The sequence below is a fragment of the Odocoileus virginianus genome, chromosome 23, assembly GCF_023699985.2.
Source record: "Odocoileus virginianus isolate 20LAN1187 ecotype Illinois chromosome 23, Ovbor_1.2, whole genome shotgun sequence".
In the NCBI taxonomy this organism is placed as follows: Eukaryota; Metazoa; Chordata; class Mammalia; order Artiodactyla; family Cervidae; genus Odocoileus; species Odocoileus virginianus.
In genome coordinates this window covers 52,484,950-52,504,375 of record NC_069696.1, presented here as the reverse complement: position 1 = coordinate 52,504,375, position 19,426 = coordinate 52,484,950, and the positions used below count along the sequence as shown (strand labels likewise).

The 19,426-nt window shown below is 37.6% G+C and overlaps 1 protein-coding gene across 6 annotated transcripts in view; it reads left to right on the top strand.

Annotated features, from left to right (window-relative positions):
- Positions 1 to 19,426, top strand: part of CFAP54 (cilia and flagella associated protein 54) — a 298,472-nt gene that overhangs the window by 240,615 nt on the left and 38,431 nt on the right. For 5 of the 6 annotated variants that reach the window (XM_070454137.1, XM_070454138.1, XM_070454135.1 and 2 more), the window contains 2 exons: positions 195 to 418; positions 5,456 to 5,629. In XM_070454137.1, coding sequence (XP_070310238.1) covers positions 195 to 418; positions 5,456 to 5,629 — 398 coding nt within the window. Of the gene's footprint in view, positions 1 to 194; positions 419 to 5,455; positions 5,630 to 19,426 lie in introns of those variants that run through there. The other variant, XM_070454141.1, reaches the window with a different exon arrangement.

Genomic DNA, 19,426 nt, shown 5'->3' with positions numbered 1-19,426 from the left:
TGAGGTGTTCTTTCCTTCCTGTGACCAGAAGCAATTCTGTTAGAGTATAAGCTTGAAAAATGGAGGAAGGTTATGGGCAGCCACTGGGTGAGGTGGGAACGTGCAGGAATGAGATTAGCAAGCAAAGGACAGCAATATAGAGACCATTCTGTTATCTAACATGATCCTATAGTAGTTTTTGTTTTTCCTTTAAGCATCTCTGAAGCCAGGATCTGGGATGTCTTTGCCAGATGACACTCTTCTCACTTCTCTTTTTAACTCTGGATTGATTTTGCGCCAAAAAGAAATGCATTTTTTCCTTAAAAGATTCTTACAGCTATATTCTTCTTCTTGTATTGATGAATTTCCAAAAGAACTATTTCAAGTCATGGAAAATCCACCTATTCTAGAAAATGTCTTATATGATTCAGCAAGCAAGGTAATGTTTAAAACATTATATAATTATATGTTTTTTGGAAGACTTAATCATCCTTTTATTTCTGAAAGAAGCACATTAACCTCCATACTGACACAAAGGTTTTTAGTTTCCTCAGAGGTTTTACCTGAGGAAACTTTTACCACAGAGAAAAGCCAAACAGACATGCTGGTTTTCTGTTTTCATAGGTTCTGTTTTGCTGCTCTTATAAGCCTTCAAAATGTCCCAGACTTTTCTGTATTCCTACACATCACAACTTCTCTGAGAGTTATTTTGCCAAGAAGTTATACAAATTTCAATATAATACCCTATAAGGACACTAGACTGAGAATTTCTCAATCTATATGCAACTTCTGTACCTTTGTTTTACATGTGTAATAAAAAGCATTCATTTTTATTTTTAGCAATCATGAGAATGCTAAGGGTAAACGGCAAGTTTTTAAATAAGTTAAAAGTTTGAAGATTTTGTGGGGGGAGGGAAAGTGTTATTCAGTTGGATGGACTTCCCCAAAATATGTAATATGGAAACCTCTTTTAAGTTATCTATTGAAGAGACGTAAAAGAGGGTCTTGAGCAAGCTACTAGGGTCTTGAGTAATAGTAATTTTTAAATAAACAACCAAAATGGGTGGATTGGAAGATACTGAAAAAGTATAAAGAGTTTCAGTGAAAATGGAGATTTGTTTCAAATTTGGTATGTTCAACAAACATATGTTGGCTACTAACAATATGACAGACACTCTTAGGTGGTGGAGAAAGCAGTGGATAAGGCATAGTCTCTGGTGTGGTGGTAGAGAAAGATTGGCAGAGTTAGCATGAAAGAAAATGGCGGCACCTCACAGATGCTCTTTAAGAAAAACATGGCAAGGTTAATAGCAGAAAGAGTATGAAAACCAAAACGTTAGTTCTGCTGTCAGCAGCATGTAAGGCTGATTGGCAAAGTGTAAGTGAAAGGAAGTTATCCGAGAAAGAGATGATGAAACAGCCAAGCTTATGGTCATGAGGAATGAGAATGAAGAGATGGATATAAAAGATGTTGCTTAAGTAAAATTGAAAACAAAACACCTTAGTGACTTTATGGAGATGGCGAGAGAAGAGGGAATGAGAAAAGTTTTATCCCATCAATTGGAACCTCTGTCTGTGATCCCTAGAGCATGGTAACACCATTAGCAGATACAGTGGGGGCAGGAGAGTGAGGATGTTTGTGGACAAGGCTTGTATGTTATGCTTTGAAATTATAGTAGAGAACCCAAGAGAACATAGCGTAAATTTTCAATATGTATTTGTGAAATGAATAAATCAAGTGATTTGAATAGAATTCTTTCAAAACTGGGGGGGAAAAAACCCACTGTTATTTTGAGTTATCTTGACTTTGGATTTCACCATATAGCCCTTTAATTTTTACAATTATACCCATACCAGACACATTCATGTTTCTGTTGTCAACTGTCCCAGAGAAGTGACCTGAAAATGTGGCTTGTTCCCAATGGGAGCCTTCGCTCATCTTATCCTACTGGAGTATACTAACCTTATGTTTAGGGCTTCCCTGATAGCTCAGTTGGTAAAGAATCCGCTTGCAATGCAGGAGACCCTGGTTAAATTCATGGGTGGGGAAGATTCCCTGGAGAAAGGGATAGGCTACCCATTCCAATATTCTTGGATTTCTCTTGTGGCTCAGCTGGTAAAGAATCTGCCTGCAGTGCAGGAGACCTGGGTTCAATCCCTGGGTTGGGAAGATCCCCTGGAAGAGGGAAGGGCTACCCACTCCAGTATACAGTCCATGGAGTCACAAAGAGTCAGACTCAATTGAGCCGCTTTCACTTTCACTTTCAACCTTGTGTTGGGGTAAATATGAATAAAATTTTAAAAAGATCATTCTTTGGAACAAGAGAGGAGGGTGTTTTTAAAAAGCAGTGGAAAGACTCACTAAGGAATATTTATGGATTCAGTTAAGTGAGTCTCAGCTGGGGTTATTGCCCCCAGGGCAGTGAATTGCAATCCACACGGGAGGATTTTTCAGATTACTTCTTAGAAACTGGAAGTATTGGAATGCCCCAAACTCAGTGCCCCTATTTCCTGTCCCAGATTCTAAGTCATTTGAGAAATAAAAGAGTAAGACATACTGAGATTAAAAAATACCTTACTTTATGAGTCATGCCGTTGATATTGTAGAATATGGTTTATATTTACTGGTAAATGGTCTCCCTAGTAGTGATTAGCGAAGTTGACAGTTCAGTTCTACCAGTCCATGCTGATGGGTTTTGGTGGAGGGGGGAGTCATTACAGGTCTCTTTAAAGCCCGAGGGGACAGAAACCCCTTTAAAATCTGTTGCATGAAGGAGCAGAGGATGTTCACTCCCTGAAAACAGTATGCTCGGAAGAAGAGTAGAATTATGCATTTCCAAAATTCTTTTTCTCAAATTCACTGATGAAGTAACTCTCTCTAGAGAGAGGAGCAGAGAGAAGGTGAAAAGGCCTGGGATGCATTGTTAATGTCTGGCTCTCCACCTGGCAGGAACCAATAGAGTAGGATCAGATCATTTCTATCTAACACAGCTGTCTGAGTCACCCCTCCTCGGACCTGAGACTGCCTTGAGGATTCCATCCACGTGCCCCAGATACCTCGGGTTTTTTGGAATAGAAGAGGGAGATTGAGAGGGTTGAGAACTATAGTTTCAATGAATGTATTCTTGTGAATATTTTATAAGATTTTGGAAACTAATGTATGTGATTTCTTAAATACTGTTCTGAAAGGAGCTTTGCTGAGCATTTCATTATTAAGGGCAGCCTATCATTACCCCGGTCCTAAGAATGGTGCTCCAAATGTACAACCTTGAACACAGTGTAAATACATACAGTATTTCTAATGCAGTAATGATATCAAAGAGTTGTTTCACCGTGTTTGCTCTTTATTTTGATATAATTAGTGGAACACTCTCCCAGAATAATCAGCCCCGGAGATCACTGTCGCTTGCCTGACAGGTGCAAGCCACCTAATCATGTGTTCGTTTCAGTGGGGTAGACAGCTAATGAGCATAAAACCTTTTGGATTTTTTAAAAAGTAAACTCCAAGCTTGGCTGACTTTTATAATAACATTTCTGAGCCTTTAATCACTCAGGAGGCCATTTCAATCAAGCCCTTCCCATAATTTTGTACTTAAACCCGTTTTTCCCCCACAAAGAAGTAGATGCATTTCCAGAACCATCATATATACATGTCATGCTCATCAGCTTTGTGAGTCTGCCTGTCATCAAGTCTATTGAAGCTTTATGATGGAAAAACAAAGACGCCAAGCAAATCACATTAAAAATTCCAGAAAGGACATGATTAAAATGGTGCACAATGCCGAGTTATTCATGTTTAGTCTGCGTGCCCGTGACAGACTGCTTAAGGTCAAACATTTGATTAGTGCAGAGTGATTTGATGTTTATAGTACATGACGAACAAGAGTGCTTCTGGTAGGTCTGTTGTTTCATTCCTTTCAAAGAATAAATCAAACGTATCAAAAGTACCCAGTGTATAGCTCATTGACTAGCTGATGTAATTAATCCCATTAGGAGTTAGATATTGTGTTTTTTAAAAGAGAAAAGAAAATTAAATGCTTATATTAATATTGATTTCTATTGCAGTTCATTATTATTAGGCTATTATGTGAATAAACACTATATATATGTTGACATAGAAGGTATTTACTTTTTATTTTTCTCCACTTAGCTAGTTATTAAATATGAATTCTTTGCTAAAATAGTTGTCAGAAGCTCTGAAAGGCACTCAGATAGGAAAAAAAATGAACATTTTTTTCCCTGAATCAATTATTTATCTGATTTTTTGGTAAACTGCCTGACATAGAGTTAATAATTTTATTTATTGTGCATGTTGGTCATACTTTTAGTATCCTAGTGCTAATAAATGAGGATTCTGGCTTATCATATCCTTTTATGATAGTCTCTAGACATTTTAGAATAGTTTTCACCTTTAGTATTACCTTTCAGTCAAGACATATTTTTTTCTTTTATCAGTAGACAACCAGAAAGGTCAATGTATTTATTTCTCTTTTTATTTTATTTTGAAGACTTTGCATTGACAGTCTTCAGTTGTATCTTGAATAGGCTCAGAAATGGAAGGTAGAGAGTCTTACAGAAACACCAGGCCTTTCTTTACAGTCACGGACATGTTCCCTGTGGTCACCAAACCTTGAGATGCCTTTGAAGGTCAAGATTTAGTAGAAGAACTGCTTTCCAGTTACCACAATGTAATCTTGGGAATAATGAGAATTTAATTTTGAAAATAGTTTATACTCCACTGAAGAAGGCCCTTTTTAGAAGTGAGATATTATTATCATTATTATTATCTTTCTGGCTAGACTCTACTTTTGTTGACAGCAATCATGCTTTACTGTTTTTAGCTACCTTAAAGAACTAAGTAAATATTTTATGAAATCACCAATTGCAGTCTACACATTTGTGCTTCTTGAAAACTCCTGATTCAGCGATCAAGTTCTATCAAATGAGCTGAGCCCAGATTAACCAAGACCAAACTTGCAAACCAGCCACATTCATTTAAAGAGGGAATGAAAGTAATGAATTTTGACCTCTTAGAGCAAAAACTGTGTCTTATTTTTCATAAGGTACTGCAAAAAAAAATGCTGTTGTAAAGTAGATAATAAATTGTAACCAAACTCTTAGTATATATGCACCAATGAATAAGCCAGAGGAAAAGTGGATGTTCTTAGACCCTATGATGATCTTGAGACTGAAGTGATAGCACTGATATTTCCCCTCTAGATCGTTACTCTTGGATATTCACCAAAGTGGAAGACATTTGTTGAGTCCGCTGGGTTTTGGAGTATATTTTTTTTTCCACAGAAGAATCTTCTCTGTGGTAATTGGGAGGTTTTAAGACCTACATCCATAAGGCAAGCTGAGATGACTCCCAGAGTTTTCCAGTATAGTCACTATTGAATGAAAATTGAATGAATGTCTTAAGTATTGAATACATTCATTGCCAGCAATAAAATGAATGTTTCTATTTGTTCCCCAGACAGGAGTAACTGATGCTTCTCTACACTCTGATTTATCATTAAAGACCATTACCAGCACATTGTATAGAGATGTGATGCCATCAGTTGTGGCAACACAAGCTTTAAACAAAGAACTTTGCTTTCAGTGGTACCTTCCTCCCTTGGTAAAACCTCCAAAGGAAACAGAACCTATGGTATGTAATATAATTACAAAGCTAAGTCTTAAATTTGGATGTAAAGTTTAACAGAGCCATTGTAAGAGTAGAGAATATCCTCTATAATCATATAAGCAGAAATGTACAGCAATGTAGAATCTATATTGTCTAGTAAAATAACTGCGCAAGTACTAAGAAATCTTGAGAATGTCTGATTCCTGTTGATCATTTTCCTTTTTCCTGAACTTAAAGAGAAACTTTTCAGTGTATCACCATGATATGTGACATTAAATGTTTTCATATAGTTATCCTTTATCACATTAAGGAGATTTTTTTCCTACTTCCACTTTGATAGAAAGTTTTATCATGAATATTTTACTGCATATATTAAGATGACTTTATGACTTATCTCTTTTAATATGGTAGTTGATTTTATATGTTAAATCAACCATGTGCTCCTGAAATTGACCATGATGTATTAATTTTATTGGATTCAGTTGGCCAATGTTTCCTAATGAATTTTTGCCACTGTTTTCAAGAGAAATGGGGCTTCCCTTGTTCAGCTGGTAAAGAATCTGCCTGCAATGTGGGAGACCTAGGTTCAATTCCTGGGTTGGGAAGATCCCGTGGAGAAGGGAAAGGCTACCCACTCCAGTATTCTGGCATGGAGAATTCCATGGACTGTATAGTCCATGGGGTAGCAAAGAGTTGGACACAACTGAGTGACTTTCACTCAAGAGTAATATTGGGCTATAATTTTTCCTTTTAGTGCTATCTTTGTCAGATATTTTCTGTATGAGGCTTTTTTTAGGCTCATAAAATTCACTGATAAATAAAATCATGGTTTTCTGTTCAATGGTGAAGTTTGTGTAAGTTTCTGGTGGTGATGTAGTTGTTACGTTGTGTCTGACTCTTGCCATCCCATGGACTGTAGCCCGCCAGACTTCTCTATTTATGGGGATTCTCCAGGCAAGAATATGGAGTGGGTTGCCATTTCCTTCTCCAGGGGATCTTCCTGACCCAGGGATTGAACCAGAGACTCTTGCATGTCCTGCATGGTAGGCGAATTCTTTACCACTGAGCTTGGTTCAGTTCAGTTGTTCAGCTGTGTCTGACTCTTTGCTACCCCATGGACTGCAACATGCCAGGCTTCCCTGTCCATCACCAACTCCCAGAGCTTGCTCAAACTCATGTCCATAGAGCTGGTGATGCCATCAAATCATCTAATCCTCTGTTGTCCCCGTCTCCTCCTGCCTTCAATCTTTCCCAGAATCAGAGTCTTTTCCAATGAGTGAGTTCTTCACTTCAGGTGGCCAAAATTTTGGTTTCAGCTTCAGCATCAGCCCTTCCAATGAATATTCAGGACTGACTTCCTTTAGGATGGACTGGTTGGATCTCATTGCAGTCCAAGGCACTCTCAAGAATCTTCTCCAACACCATAGTTCAAAAGTGTCAGTTCTTTGGCACTCAGCTTTCTTTATAGCCAAACTCTTACATCCATACATGACTACTGGAAAAACCATAATTTTCACTAGATGGACCTTTGTTGGTAAAGTAATGTCTCTGCTTTTTAATATGCTGTCTATGTGGGTCATAGCTTTTCTTCCAAGGAGCAAGCATCTTTTAATTTCATGGCTGCAGTCACCATCTGATTTTGGAGCTCCCCAAAATAAAATCTCTCACTGTTTCCATTGTTTCCCCGTCTATTTGCTGTGAAGTAATGGGGCCAGATGCCATGATTTTAGTTTTTTGAATGTTGAGTTTTAAACCAACTTTTTCACTCTCCTCTTCCGCTTTCATCAAGAGGCTCTTTAGTTCTTCTTTGCTTTCTGCCATAAGGGTGATGTCGTCTCCATATCTGAAGTTATAGATATTTCTCCCAGCAATCTTGATTCCAGCTTGTGCTTTATCCAGCCAGGCATTTCTCATGATGTACTCTGGATATAAGTTAAATAAGCAGGGTGACAATACACAGCCTTGACCTATTCCTTTCCCAATTTGGAACCAGTCTGTTGTTCCATGTCTGACTCTAATTGTTGTTTCTTGACCTGCATACAGATTTCTCAGGAGGCAGGTAAGGTGGTCTGGTATTCCCATTTCTTTAAGAATTTTCCATAGTTTGTTGTGATCCACACAGTCCAGGGTTGTAAGTTTGGAGTAACCCTTTTTCTCAGATTATTTGCTAAGAGTTTATCAAAGTAAAACATTTATGTTTTTGTTGTGAGACAATATAAGATTAGTGATATAATTCTCTCCATAGTTAGAGGCAGTCTTTAAGCAATAGTACTAACAACGTGCTGGTTTTCAGAGCTGGTATCAGTTCTGGTTGGGCTAATATCTGTTCTAATGGTAAGTGCATGTGTCAAAAAAAGTTTTAAGTATTTTAACTGTCACCCCTGTTATAGAACATCGGGGTTTTCTATTTCTTCTTGAGTCATTTTTGTCTAAAGTTGCTTTTGCTAGGAATTTTTCCATTTTATTTAAAATTTCTGAAAATTAAAATTTCTCTCATCTTTTTGGATAAGGCTAATGGCTACTCACTCCAGTATTTGTGCCTGGAGAATCCCATGGACAGAGGAGTCTGGTGGGCTATAGTCCATGGAGTTGCAAGGAGTCAGACACGACTGAGCGACTAAGCACTCATGCTCATCTTTTTAACCAATCAGTGTATTTGTAGCTGAAGTGCCCCTGTTGACACTTTATATTGCTTATCTGTGCATTTTTTATTGGTTATTGTCAGCAGAGATTTCTCATTAATTAATTTTATTTCATTAACCCTATATATCTTTCTTCTACTGTTTTTTTTAATGTGTGTATGTGTTTTCTTTTCCTAACTGACTTCTTGAGATATATGTTTAGCTCAATATTTATTCCTTTCTTAATCTATGCATTTAAGGCTATCAGTTTCTCTCTAAATTTTGCTTTGGTTTCATCCTAAAGTTTTTATGATAGTATTGTCATTATTTTTCAGTAAAAAATAACTTTTAAAATTTCCAATATGATTTCTTCTTTGACTTACAAGTCATTTCAATGATTCTGAAACTACAAACTATATGAAGCTTTTCTAGTTATCTTTTGTTATTTATTCCTCGATTATTTTGTTCTGTGTTAATAAAAAATATTCTATATGATTGGCATTTGTTGAAACTTGCTTTTTCACCAAGAAATGTTTATTGTGTAAATATTCCATTACTTTTAAAAAGAATGTGCTCTCCTCAGTTGTTGAGGCGGTGTTGATATATGTGCAACAGGTGTTTGTGTAGTCTTACTCAGGTACTCTGTATCCTTACTGACTTTTCTATTTTTGTTTGGCTTATTTTCTTTAAATCAAGAACTTTTGACCCTTGAACAACATAGGAGTCAGGGTGCTGGCCTTCTACACAGATGAAAAATCTCTGTGTAACTTTACAGTTGGCTTTCCACATCCGCATTGTGGATTCAGCCAACCATGGGTTGTGTATAACAGTATAATAGTACATATTTATTGAAAAAAATTCTCATGAAGTAGGACCTGTACAATTCAAACCTATGTGTTCAAGAGATTTTACCATTTAATTCTGTCACTGAAATTGTTGTTGTTTTGGTTTTTTCTTGTAGTTCTGTCAAATTTTGCTTTATATAATTGGAGGCTTTGTTCTTAGGTACAATCAGATTGACAAGTTTGTGACTTCTTGGCAATTTCAGTATTTTGTTATTTTGAAGTGACTTCTGGCCTTTTCATAAGAATGCCTTTTCCCTCGTAAAGTCTGCCTTGTTTGATATTACTAGAGGAAAATGACTTTCTCATGGTTATTATTTTCACAATTTCTTTTTCCAGCCTTTTGCTTTCAGCCCTTTTGTGTCCTTGTGTTTTAGTTGTATTTTTTTTAATTTATTTTTTTAATTGTTTTTTTTCCATTTATTTTTATTAGTTGGAGGCTAATTACTTTACATCATTGCAGTGGTTTTTGTCATACATTGAAATGAATTAGCCATGGATTTACATGTATTCCCCATCCTGGTCCCCCCTCCCACCTCCCTCTCCACCTGATCCCTCTGGGTCTTCCCAGTGCGCCAGGCCCGAGCACTTGTCTCATGCACCCAACCTGGGCTGGTGATCTGCTTCACCCTAGATAATATACATGTTTCGATGCTGTTCTCTTGAAACATCCCACCCTCACCTTCTCCCAGAGTCCACAAGTCTGTTCTATACATCTGAGTCTCTTTTTCTGTTTTGCATATATGGTTATCATTACCATCTTTCTAAATTCCATATATACGTGTTAGTATACTGTAATGGTCTTTATCTTTCTGGCTTACTTCACTCTGTATAATGGGCTCCAGTTTCATCCATCTCATTAGAACTGATTCAAATGAATTCTTTTTAATGGCTGAGTAATATTCCATGGTGTATATGTACCACAGCTTCCTCATCCATTCGTCTGCTGATGGGCATCTAGGTTGCTTCCATGTCCTGGCTATTATAGACAGTGCTGCGATGAACATTGGGGTGCACGTGTCTCTTTCAGATCTGGTTTCCTCGGTGTGTATGCCCAGAAGTGGGATTGCTGGGTCATATGGCAGTTCTATTTCCAGCTTTTTAAGAAATCTCCACACTGTTTTCCATAGTGTTTAGTTGTATTTTTAAATAAAAATATATGCTTGGATATCTTAAAATGCAGTCTGACAACATTGTATTTTGACTAGCAAAGTTAATCCAGTCACACTTAATATAAATGCTACTGTATTTGTTTTGAAATCTACCATATTATTTTAAACTTTTACTTCTCTCAGTTTTCTGCCTTTCTCTCATTTTGGGGATTGATTATTTTTCTCATTCATTTTTACTCTGTGAATTTTGAAATTATGCATGCTTTTGCTGTGCTTTTAGTGGTTACCCCTCAGGACAACATACATACTTATCAATTTTAAACTCAATGAATAATGTCTTTATTCCTGTAATGACTTACATTATTGTACATTTTCTTCTTAGCAATCAAGATAATATTTTTTTTTTATTTTATACAAGAGTTATTTTCCTTTAGAATTTTCTATATATTCAACATTTGCTTTGCTTTCTATTCCCTCTTGCATTTTAGACTTTCCATTTAGGATCACTTCTTTCTGTTGAAGTATTTATTTTGAAATTTCTTTTGGCGAGCATCTTCTGGAGGCAAACACTCTCAATTTTTGTTTGCCTGACAAATATCATTGTTTTACATTATCTAGGAAATAAATTTTTATGGAGTAGAGAATTCAAGCTTGGAAATTATTCTCTTTTAGTACATTGAAAATGTTACTTTCTCATTTCCAGTGTTGCTCTTGAGAGTCAAATTGCTGTTGCTTTAAAAAATATTCTGACTTCTTTGATGAACCACTTTGGAGGCTGTCTCTGCACAGTTTTTACTAGGAATGGTCTTCTTTTTGCTTGTTTTGCTTTCGTTAGTATAGTGGTTAAGAATACAGGTTGAAGGGCCCTCAGAATGGGGCAGATCAGACTCCTGTTTTGAATCCCAGTTCTGTTATTATACTTAGTAATTTTGTGACCTTTGGTAGATGAGTTAAGTTTTCTGTATCATGACCCCAGAGATAACTGTGTAAACATGTTAGTCACTCATTTGTGTCTAACTCTTTGCGATCCCATTGACTGTAGACCACCAGGCTCCTCTGTCCATGGAATTCTTCCGGCAAGAATACTGGAGTGGGTTGCCATTCCCTTCTCCACGGGATCTTCCTGACCCAGGGATTGAACCTGTGTCTCTTATATCTCCTGCATTGGCAGGCAAGTTCTTTACCATCTGAGCTACCAAGGAAGCCCTAATTGTGTAAATGTAACCTAAATAGTAGTTGTTATTTATTATTATGTGATTTTAACATTATTACACTATTTTAAAGTTTAATAACTTCAAATACACATGTAATACACTTGGTAAGCATCATTTTTAAAACACCTTTTAAAGTGTACCAGCAATATTTCCCTAGAGATACTTCAGGTGCCAGTTTTGTGTAGAAAAGAGAGTAAAATCTAAGTAACCAGCAAAATTGAAGTGCATAGCAAACAGGAGAAGAAACTTAATTCCTCTCTGAATGCTGTTTAAAAATTTGTATCACAAGCATAACTCATCTTAATGTCTATTCTATTCAATTCTGAATCTTTATCCATGTCTATGTTCTTACGTGTGTATAGATATTTGCAATAGGGCTAACGGGGGCAGGAGGAGAGGCGGGCAAGTATTCGGGAGCAGTTCAGTATCAGTGCCTGAACTCTTTGGAGATGGAACAGTGATTCCAGTTCTGGGAGAGTCTTGAAGAGGGGTCAAGCTTTGAAAAATGGGACAATTGGTCACTATCACCTTTTGCAGAGGAACCTTCCACTATAGCATTCCTTTGATTTCTGCTGTCTCTAAGAAGGGCCTCAGGCTCTTTCCCATGAAAGATTTCCCATATATTTTTGCCCTGTTCAGCACTTTTTATCTTTATTTGTTTTGCCTCCTGCAATGGACTGCTCCTGCAGTTCCCAGCTCTTGGGTGCTGTGTCCTCTAGCAGTGCCTCTGGTAGCCTCTGCTGCTCCTTGTCTCATGTGCCCTGTGTCAGACGGTGAGACCTCCAGAGCCTACCCTTTCTCTACTCTCGAGCACAGCTTCTCGCAACAGCCCCTGCATTCTGCTTCTCTAGGCTGGCAACCCAGGGCTAACTCTGGGTCTGTTATATATTCCTCCTACCCATACAAAAAAGAGAAACACCTCACTTCCAGAAACATTTAAAGCTGTTTCTCATATTTTGAAAGTACTCACCTTCCCACCTTTTCCATGTTAAATCCTTGCCAGATATGCCATATGCATTTTAAAATAAAAAATCTGTGGTCTCTTTTGGGGGAATTTAGTGCAGTAGTTTTCAAATCACCATTCCAAGAATCCTCATGGGTCATGGAGTCAATGTAGTGGGTCACGAGTAGTATTTTTTTTTAAGAAATTAAATATAAGAAGGCAATATCAGAATGCACCACGTACAGTAAGTGGAAGTGTTTTCTGAAACATTTGTTTCAGGATAGATTCTGTTAAAAAGAGCATTTCTAGATCGACGTTCAGCATTCTGAAGAATTTGTTTACTGGCTGACAAGAGAACCGACAGAGTGATAAAAGAGGATATCCATTCAGAAAGGCTTTGGAAACAGAAGGATGACATCGTTGGGAAACAGATTGTTTACCCCAACAGTTAGTTTTAAAAAATGAGGAACAAAGCATAAAGTTCATTTCACAAGGCCACAGAAATATCACATCCCTATCAGTCTAGGGCAGGATGATCTGGGGGAGTTAATGTTCAGACTGCATCTGTGACTGATAACTAGAATAACAAGGTTTCATGCATCAGCAATCACATCTGACAATTAGCATGGACCCATGAACTGGTGTCAGACAGAGATTAGAAGTGGAGAACCAACTAACAAATTCTAATTTAAACAGGTTGCTTGAGTAATTTTTGTAAGCCACAAGCAAAGACACAGAACACACAGTTTTCCTTTCTTAGTTCAGGGACATTTTTTTCCACCTTTGACAATAAGTATGTATGTATTGGGCCAAGATGAAAGGTGCAGTGGCTGCCATAAATCTCAGCTACACAATCAGAAAATACTGATTTAGGAGAGCTAGATGTTCTCAAACCTAAGAGTCTTATTTTTTCAGAAGATAACGCTGAAATTTGTTTCATGATTTAAATATTATATGTGAGCATTCATCTATTCATTATATTAAACCTTCAGTATAGAGTTTAACGTTGGAAAAACTGGGTGAAGCTCATGAAACCCCACGAGATGATACAGGTATTCTACTTCGTTAACTTCACAACAACTCTATAGGATAGGTACAGTTGTCCCTCAGTATCCACAGGGGATTGGTTCAGAAGCCCCTCAGATATCCACCAAAATCTAGAGATGCCCAGTCCCTTATATAAAATGGCAGAAATGTGTGCTAAGTAGCTTCAGTTGTGTCTGACTCTGCAATGCTGTGGACAGTACCCCACCAGGCTCCTCTGTCCCTGGGATTCTGCAGATAAGAATACTGGAGTGGGTTGCCATGCCCTTTTCCAGGAGATCTTCTCAACCCAGGGGTCGAACCCACACTTCTTGTGTCTCCTGCATTGGCAAGCAGGTTCTTTACCACTAGTGACACCTGGGAAGCCCCATAAAATGGCATAGCATTTGCTCATACACTCTGCACATCCTTCTGTATACTTTAAATCATCTCCCCATTACTTATAAAACCTAATATGATGTAAATGTTATATGGATAGTTGCCGGAATATGGCAAATTTAAATTTTGGTTTTTGAAACTTGCAGAATTTTTAAAAATATTTTTGATTCGCAAGTTGTTGGATTCATGGATGCAGAAACCCTGGATCCAAAAGGCTGAGAATTGTTATTAGCTGCATTTTACAAAAGAGGAAACTGAGACACAGGGTGGAGGAAGACTAGTTGGCAAGGAGTCAGAACTGGAGAGTCTGTCCCTAAGCCTGCACTCCTAGGCATGGTGTTACACTGAATCCTCAGATGACAGTCCTGGATGCAGGCACGGCCAGACTCTAGGCAGGATGGTAATGAAAATTAATATCTGACTGAGGGCTTGAAGGTTTCCAGGGACTCAGAGGCTCATTGAATAACACTGTAAGTTACCATAATTTAATTCACCTACTCAATCCACTTCAGTTTATTTACTACACTGAATCAGAAATGCCAGTAGGAACTAAGGTGCCAATGACATAAGAGTAGAAGTCTGGGGACTGAGGATTTGGAGATAAAATTTTTAGATAATTCAGAGGGCCAAATATTTCCATGCCATGATACTTTAAATTGATAACTGGGGAAACTTTAACTTCTTAAGTATAGGGGTTATAAATTATACTATCCTATTTAACAGAATTACCTTTAGTAGGATATAATAGAACCATACATGTTATTCACTGAAGCTTCTTTACAAGCAAAACATCTTTTGAACCATTTCAGTGTCTCCTAAGGACAATTACTGAAGAGACTGCCAGAGCCTATCGTTCTAGTGAACCTCCCAGACACTGGCATTAAAAAGAGTTGTGAAGAGTGACTGATTTATACAGAAGACTACAGCTTAGCCTTAAGGAGATAGAACCATGACCCAAGGTTTGATGGTCCAAGTTTGTCTCAAAATTACACTTTAGGGCCTTTAGCTTTAACACACCTCATGTTCTTGCTATTTTTAGCATCCAGGGTAACCAGTAGGATGCCTCTTTGAGGTTCAGAATGAGACTGGAGTTATGTTTGTAACTTGATCAGGCTTAAGGAATGCAACCCAGACAGAGCAAGCAGTGCAGGGGAGGGGCAACAAAGCTTCGGTAGCCGGCCCTTCCTTTTGGCCTGAGACCTAAGTTGGAGGGATGCAAACGACTGCAGGGGCTCTTGTGTTGAAGGCAGCTGCACAGCCCAAGGCATGTTCTTCAGAGGCCACAGAAGTGGTAGGCAGACAAGCATGATCAAGTTAAAGAAGTCTGATCAGGCAAAGCTTGCCAGACTCCATCTGGCAAGTGAAAACACAGATTTGTACAGAGCTAAAATAGTTCTTGGAGATAAGTTTATTCAGAAGCCCAACAAGTCTGGGAACAAGAAACATGGAACTAGTGCTTTTTTCGGGAGGTTTTTATACCCCTAAAAAGAGCAGGACACTATTTCAGGGTCCCAAACAAACAGGCTATGCATTCAAGACAAGCTGAGGCCTAGCTGGATAGTAAAGGATGAGTTAGGATTCCTGGGAAAACTAACAAGTCTTAGTAAAAGCAGAAGCTCAATGTTATTAACTTGGATGTTAGGAGTGCTATAACTAAGATCATACAGATGCCCAGGACCTCCTCTGAGATCTTCTAGATTCTGGGACTTGTTGGCTAAGTGATTAACTAGAGTCGGTCCTGCATATGAGGCCCAAGATTACCTCCAGCTTCTGGGAACTGGGGAAGACAAAAGCTGGATAAGTGAGGCAGGAACTGGCATCTGATAGTCCCTTGCCCTTGCAGAGTGTGGTCAGGAACCAATACCACCAGCACCCCTGGAAGCTCATTAGAAATGCAAAATCTTGAGCCTCACTTTAGACCCACTGAATCAGAATATGCATTTTGATTGCACGTTCTAAAATGTATGCACTTTCAAGTTTGAGAAACACTGGTCTAGACTGGTGCTACCAATGCACTTATACTCTAATGATCACTCTCCAAGAAGTATTCTATTGCCAGTTCATATAGTGGGCTTCCCAGGTAACCTCTGATTTCTTTTGGTCCCACCCAAGTTAAATATCAGAACTGAAAGGAAACTAGACTACCTAAGCAACATTCTCATTTTACAGATGAGAAACAAAGTTCCATAGGGGTAAAATAATCAATGTCACAACTCATTAGTGACAAAAAATAAGAATGCAAGCCTAGGTCTTTTCATTTTGAATATTAATTTCTACATAAAATGTGTATAACTAACTGCCTAACTGCTTACTAATTAATAAAGCATTTATTGAATGCATACTGTGTGCCGAGCATTTTGTTTGGTGATTAAGATATCAAGATGAGGAAATTACAAATCAGCTCGAGCTAATGGAAGTGGAAAGTAGATTCTTCTTTCACTGTTCCTGGGCTGTAAGGACAAGACAATTTTTTTAAAAAGTGAAGTATAATTGATTTCTAATATTATGTTAGTTTCAGCATAATGATTTCATATTTTTATACATACATCACAAAATAATCACCATGAAAAGTCTAGTTACCACCTTTCACCATACAAAGTTGTTACAATATGATTGACTATATTTCTTATGTTGTATATTATATCCCTGTGACTTATTTATTTTGTAACTGAAAGTTTGTAGCTGTTAATCTCCTTCAACTATTTCACTCATCCCCTAACTGCTCTCCCCTCTGAGGACCAAAAGTTTATTCTCTGTATCTATGAATCTGTTTCTGTTTTGTTATATTTCATCATGTTTTTTAGATTCCACATATAAATGAAATCTTGTCGTATTTGTCTTTCTCCACCTGACTTATTTCACTTAGCATAATACCCTCTAGGTCTATCCATGTTGTCCAAAATGGCAAGATCTCAGTATTTTTATGGCTGAGAAATATATAATTTTCATTGGCATATATATATATTTTAATTTGAATTAGTGTTTTTTGCAGAGGTGGGGTTGTTGGATCCTATGGTAGATCTTGCTTTAATTAACTTTTTTTTCTATAGTGGCTGTACCAGTTTACCTTTCTACCAGCAGTGCTTCAGAGCTCCCTTTTGTCCACCTCCTCATCAAACTTGCTGTTTGTTGTCTTTTTTATGACAGCTGCCCCTTAGGTGTGAGGTGACATCCCTCTGTGGTTTCGTTTGCATTTCCCTCATGATTTGTGCTGAGCAGTTTTTCATGCGCCTGCTGACCATCAGTGTGTCTTCTTTGGAAGAATGTCTGATGTCCTTTCAGATGTCCAGTTTTTAACCAGTTTTGCTAATTTGTTGCTTTTTTTTGAGGTTGAGTTGCCTGAGTTCTTTCTATAGTTTGAATACTAATGTCTTACCGGATATATAATTTGCCAGATTCAAAAAAATATTGCTAAGGCCAATATCAAAGAGCATATTACCTGTGTTTTCTTCTAGAAGCTTTATGGTTTCAGGTCTTACATTTAAATCTTTAATCCACTTGAGTTTGAGTTTATTTGTATATATAATGTGAGAGTAGTCCAGTTTAATTCTTTTGCATGTAGTTGTCCAGTTTTCTGAACACCATTTATTGAAGAAGTAGTCTTTTTCCCACTGTATATCTTTGCCTTCTGTTTTTGATTAATTAACTGAATAGGTGTGGGTTTATATCTGGGCTCTCTATTCTGTTCCATTGATCTAGGTGTCTGTTTTTGTGCCAGTACCATTCTGTGTTGATTGATATAGCTTTGTAGTAGGATTTGAAATCAGGGAGTATGATATCTCCAGCTTTGTTCTTATTTATCAAGATTCAGTTCAGTTGCTCATTCCTGTCCAATTCTTTGCAGTCTCATGGACTGCAGCATGCTAGGCTTCCCTGTACATCACCAACTCCCAAAGGCTACTCAAACTCATGTCCATCACGTCGGTGATGCTATCCAACCATCTCATCCCCTGGCATCCCCCTCTTCTCCTGCCTTCAATCTTTCCCAGCATCAGGGTCTTTTCCAGTGAGTCAGGTCTTTGCATCAGGTGGCCAGAGTATAGGAGTTTCAGCTTCAGCATCAGTCCTTCCAGTGAATATTCAGGACTGATTTCCTTTAGGATGGACTGGTTGGATCTCCTTTCAGTTCAAGGGACTCTCAAGACTATTCTGCAACACCACAGTTCAAAATCATCAGTTCTTCGACACTCAGCTTCCTTTATAGTCCAACTCTCACATCTATACATGACTACTGGAAAAACCATGGCTTTTACTAGATGGACCTTTGTTGGTAAAGTTATGTCTCTGCTTTTTAATATTCTGTCTAGGTTGGTCATAGCTTTTCTTCCAAGGAGCAAGTGTCTTTTAATTTCATGGCTGTAGTCACCATCTGCAGTGATTTTGGAGCCCCCGAAGAATAAAATCTTTCCCTGTTTCCATTGTTTCCCCATTTGTCCTAGTTCTGTGAAAAATTCCATTTGTATTTCAATAGAGATTACATTGAATCTGTAGGTTCTTGGGTAATATGGTCATTTTAACAGTTTTAATTCTTCCAGTTCATGAATACAGTTTATCTCTCCATTTGTTTCTGTTGTTTTCAGTTTCTTTTTATCAATATCTTATAGTTTTCTGAGTACAGGTCTTTCTTTTACCTTCTTGGTTAGATCTGTTCCTAGGTATTTTATTCTTTTTGATGAAATTGTAAATGGGATTCTTTGCTCCTTCTGATAGCTCATTGTTAGCATATAGAGATGCAACATATTTCTGTATATTAACTTTGTATTCTGAAACTTCATCGAACTTCATTTGTATTAGTTCTAATAGTTTTTCTTGTGGTGTCTTTGGGATTTCTATATATAGTATCATGTCATCTTCAGACAGTGGCAGTTTTACTTCTTTCTCTAAAATTTGGATACCATTTATCTTTTTTTCTTGTCTGATTGCTATGCCTAGGACTTCAAACACTATGTTAAATAAAAGTGGTCACAGTGGGCATTCTTGTCTTATTCCTGAACTTAGAGAAAAAGCATGATGTTCGTTTTAAGTTTGTCATATTTGGCTTTTATTGTGTTGTTGAGGTATGTTCTCTTTTATACTCATGCTGTTGAAGTTCTGTTTTCATCATAAATGGATGCTGACTTTGTCAGAAACTTTTTGTGCATCTATTGAGATAATCATGTAATTTTTATTCTTCAATCTGTTAATGTGGTGCATCACATTGATTGATTTGCAGATACTGAGTCATCTTGCATCCTGAGATAAATCTCAGTTGATCATGATGTATGCACAAGACAATTTTAAATATTCCTCAGTGTTTGTGAAAAAATCACATGACTATTTTTTTTTTCATTGAAAACGTCTTTTCAGAAGTGAATAAGGAAGCATTAGAAAATTTTTCATGGGTGTATTACCTCCTGAAAAATCTAGTCCTGGGTATGCAAGGTGATATAACTTATCCCTGAGGGTAAAGACAAGTTGGGAATAGAACTAAGCACTATTCTCAACTGAAAACTAAGTGGATTAGATGAGGACAGGCTGGGGGATCAGATGGGAAGCTGGTTTGGGATTAGCAGCAGATCTAAGAGAATATGGAAAGTGAGGTATCCAGGTCAGGTAAGGAGCCAGGGATGATCATGGGGCTACAAATGACAACAATAATGCTCTAAATACTGCTTAAAGTAATTCACA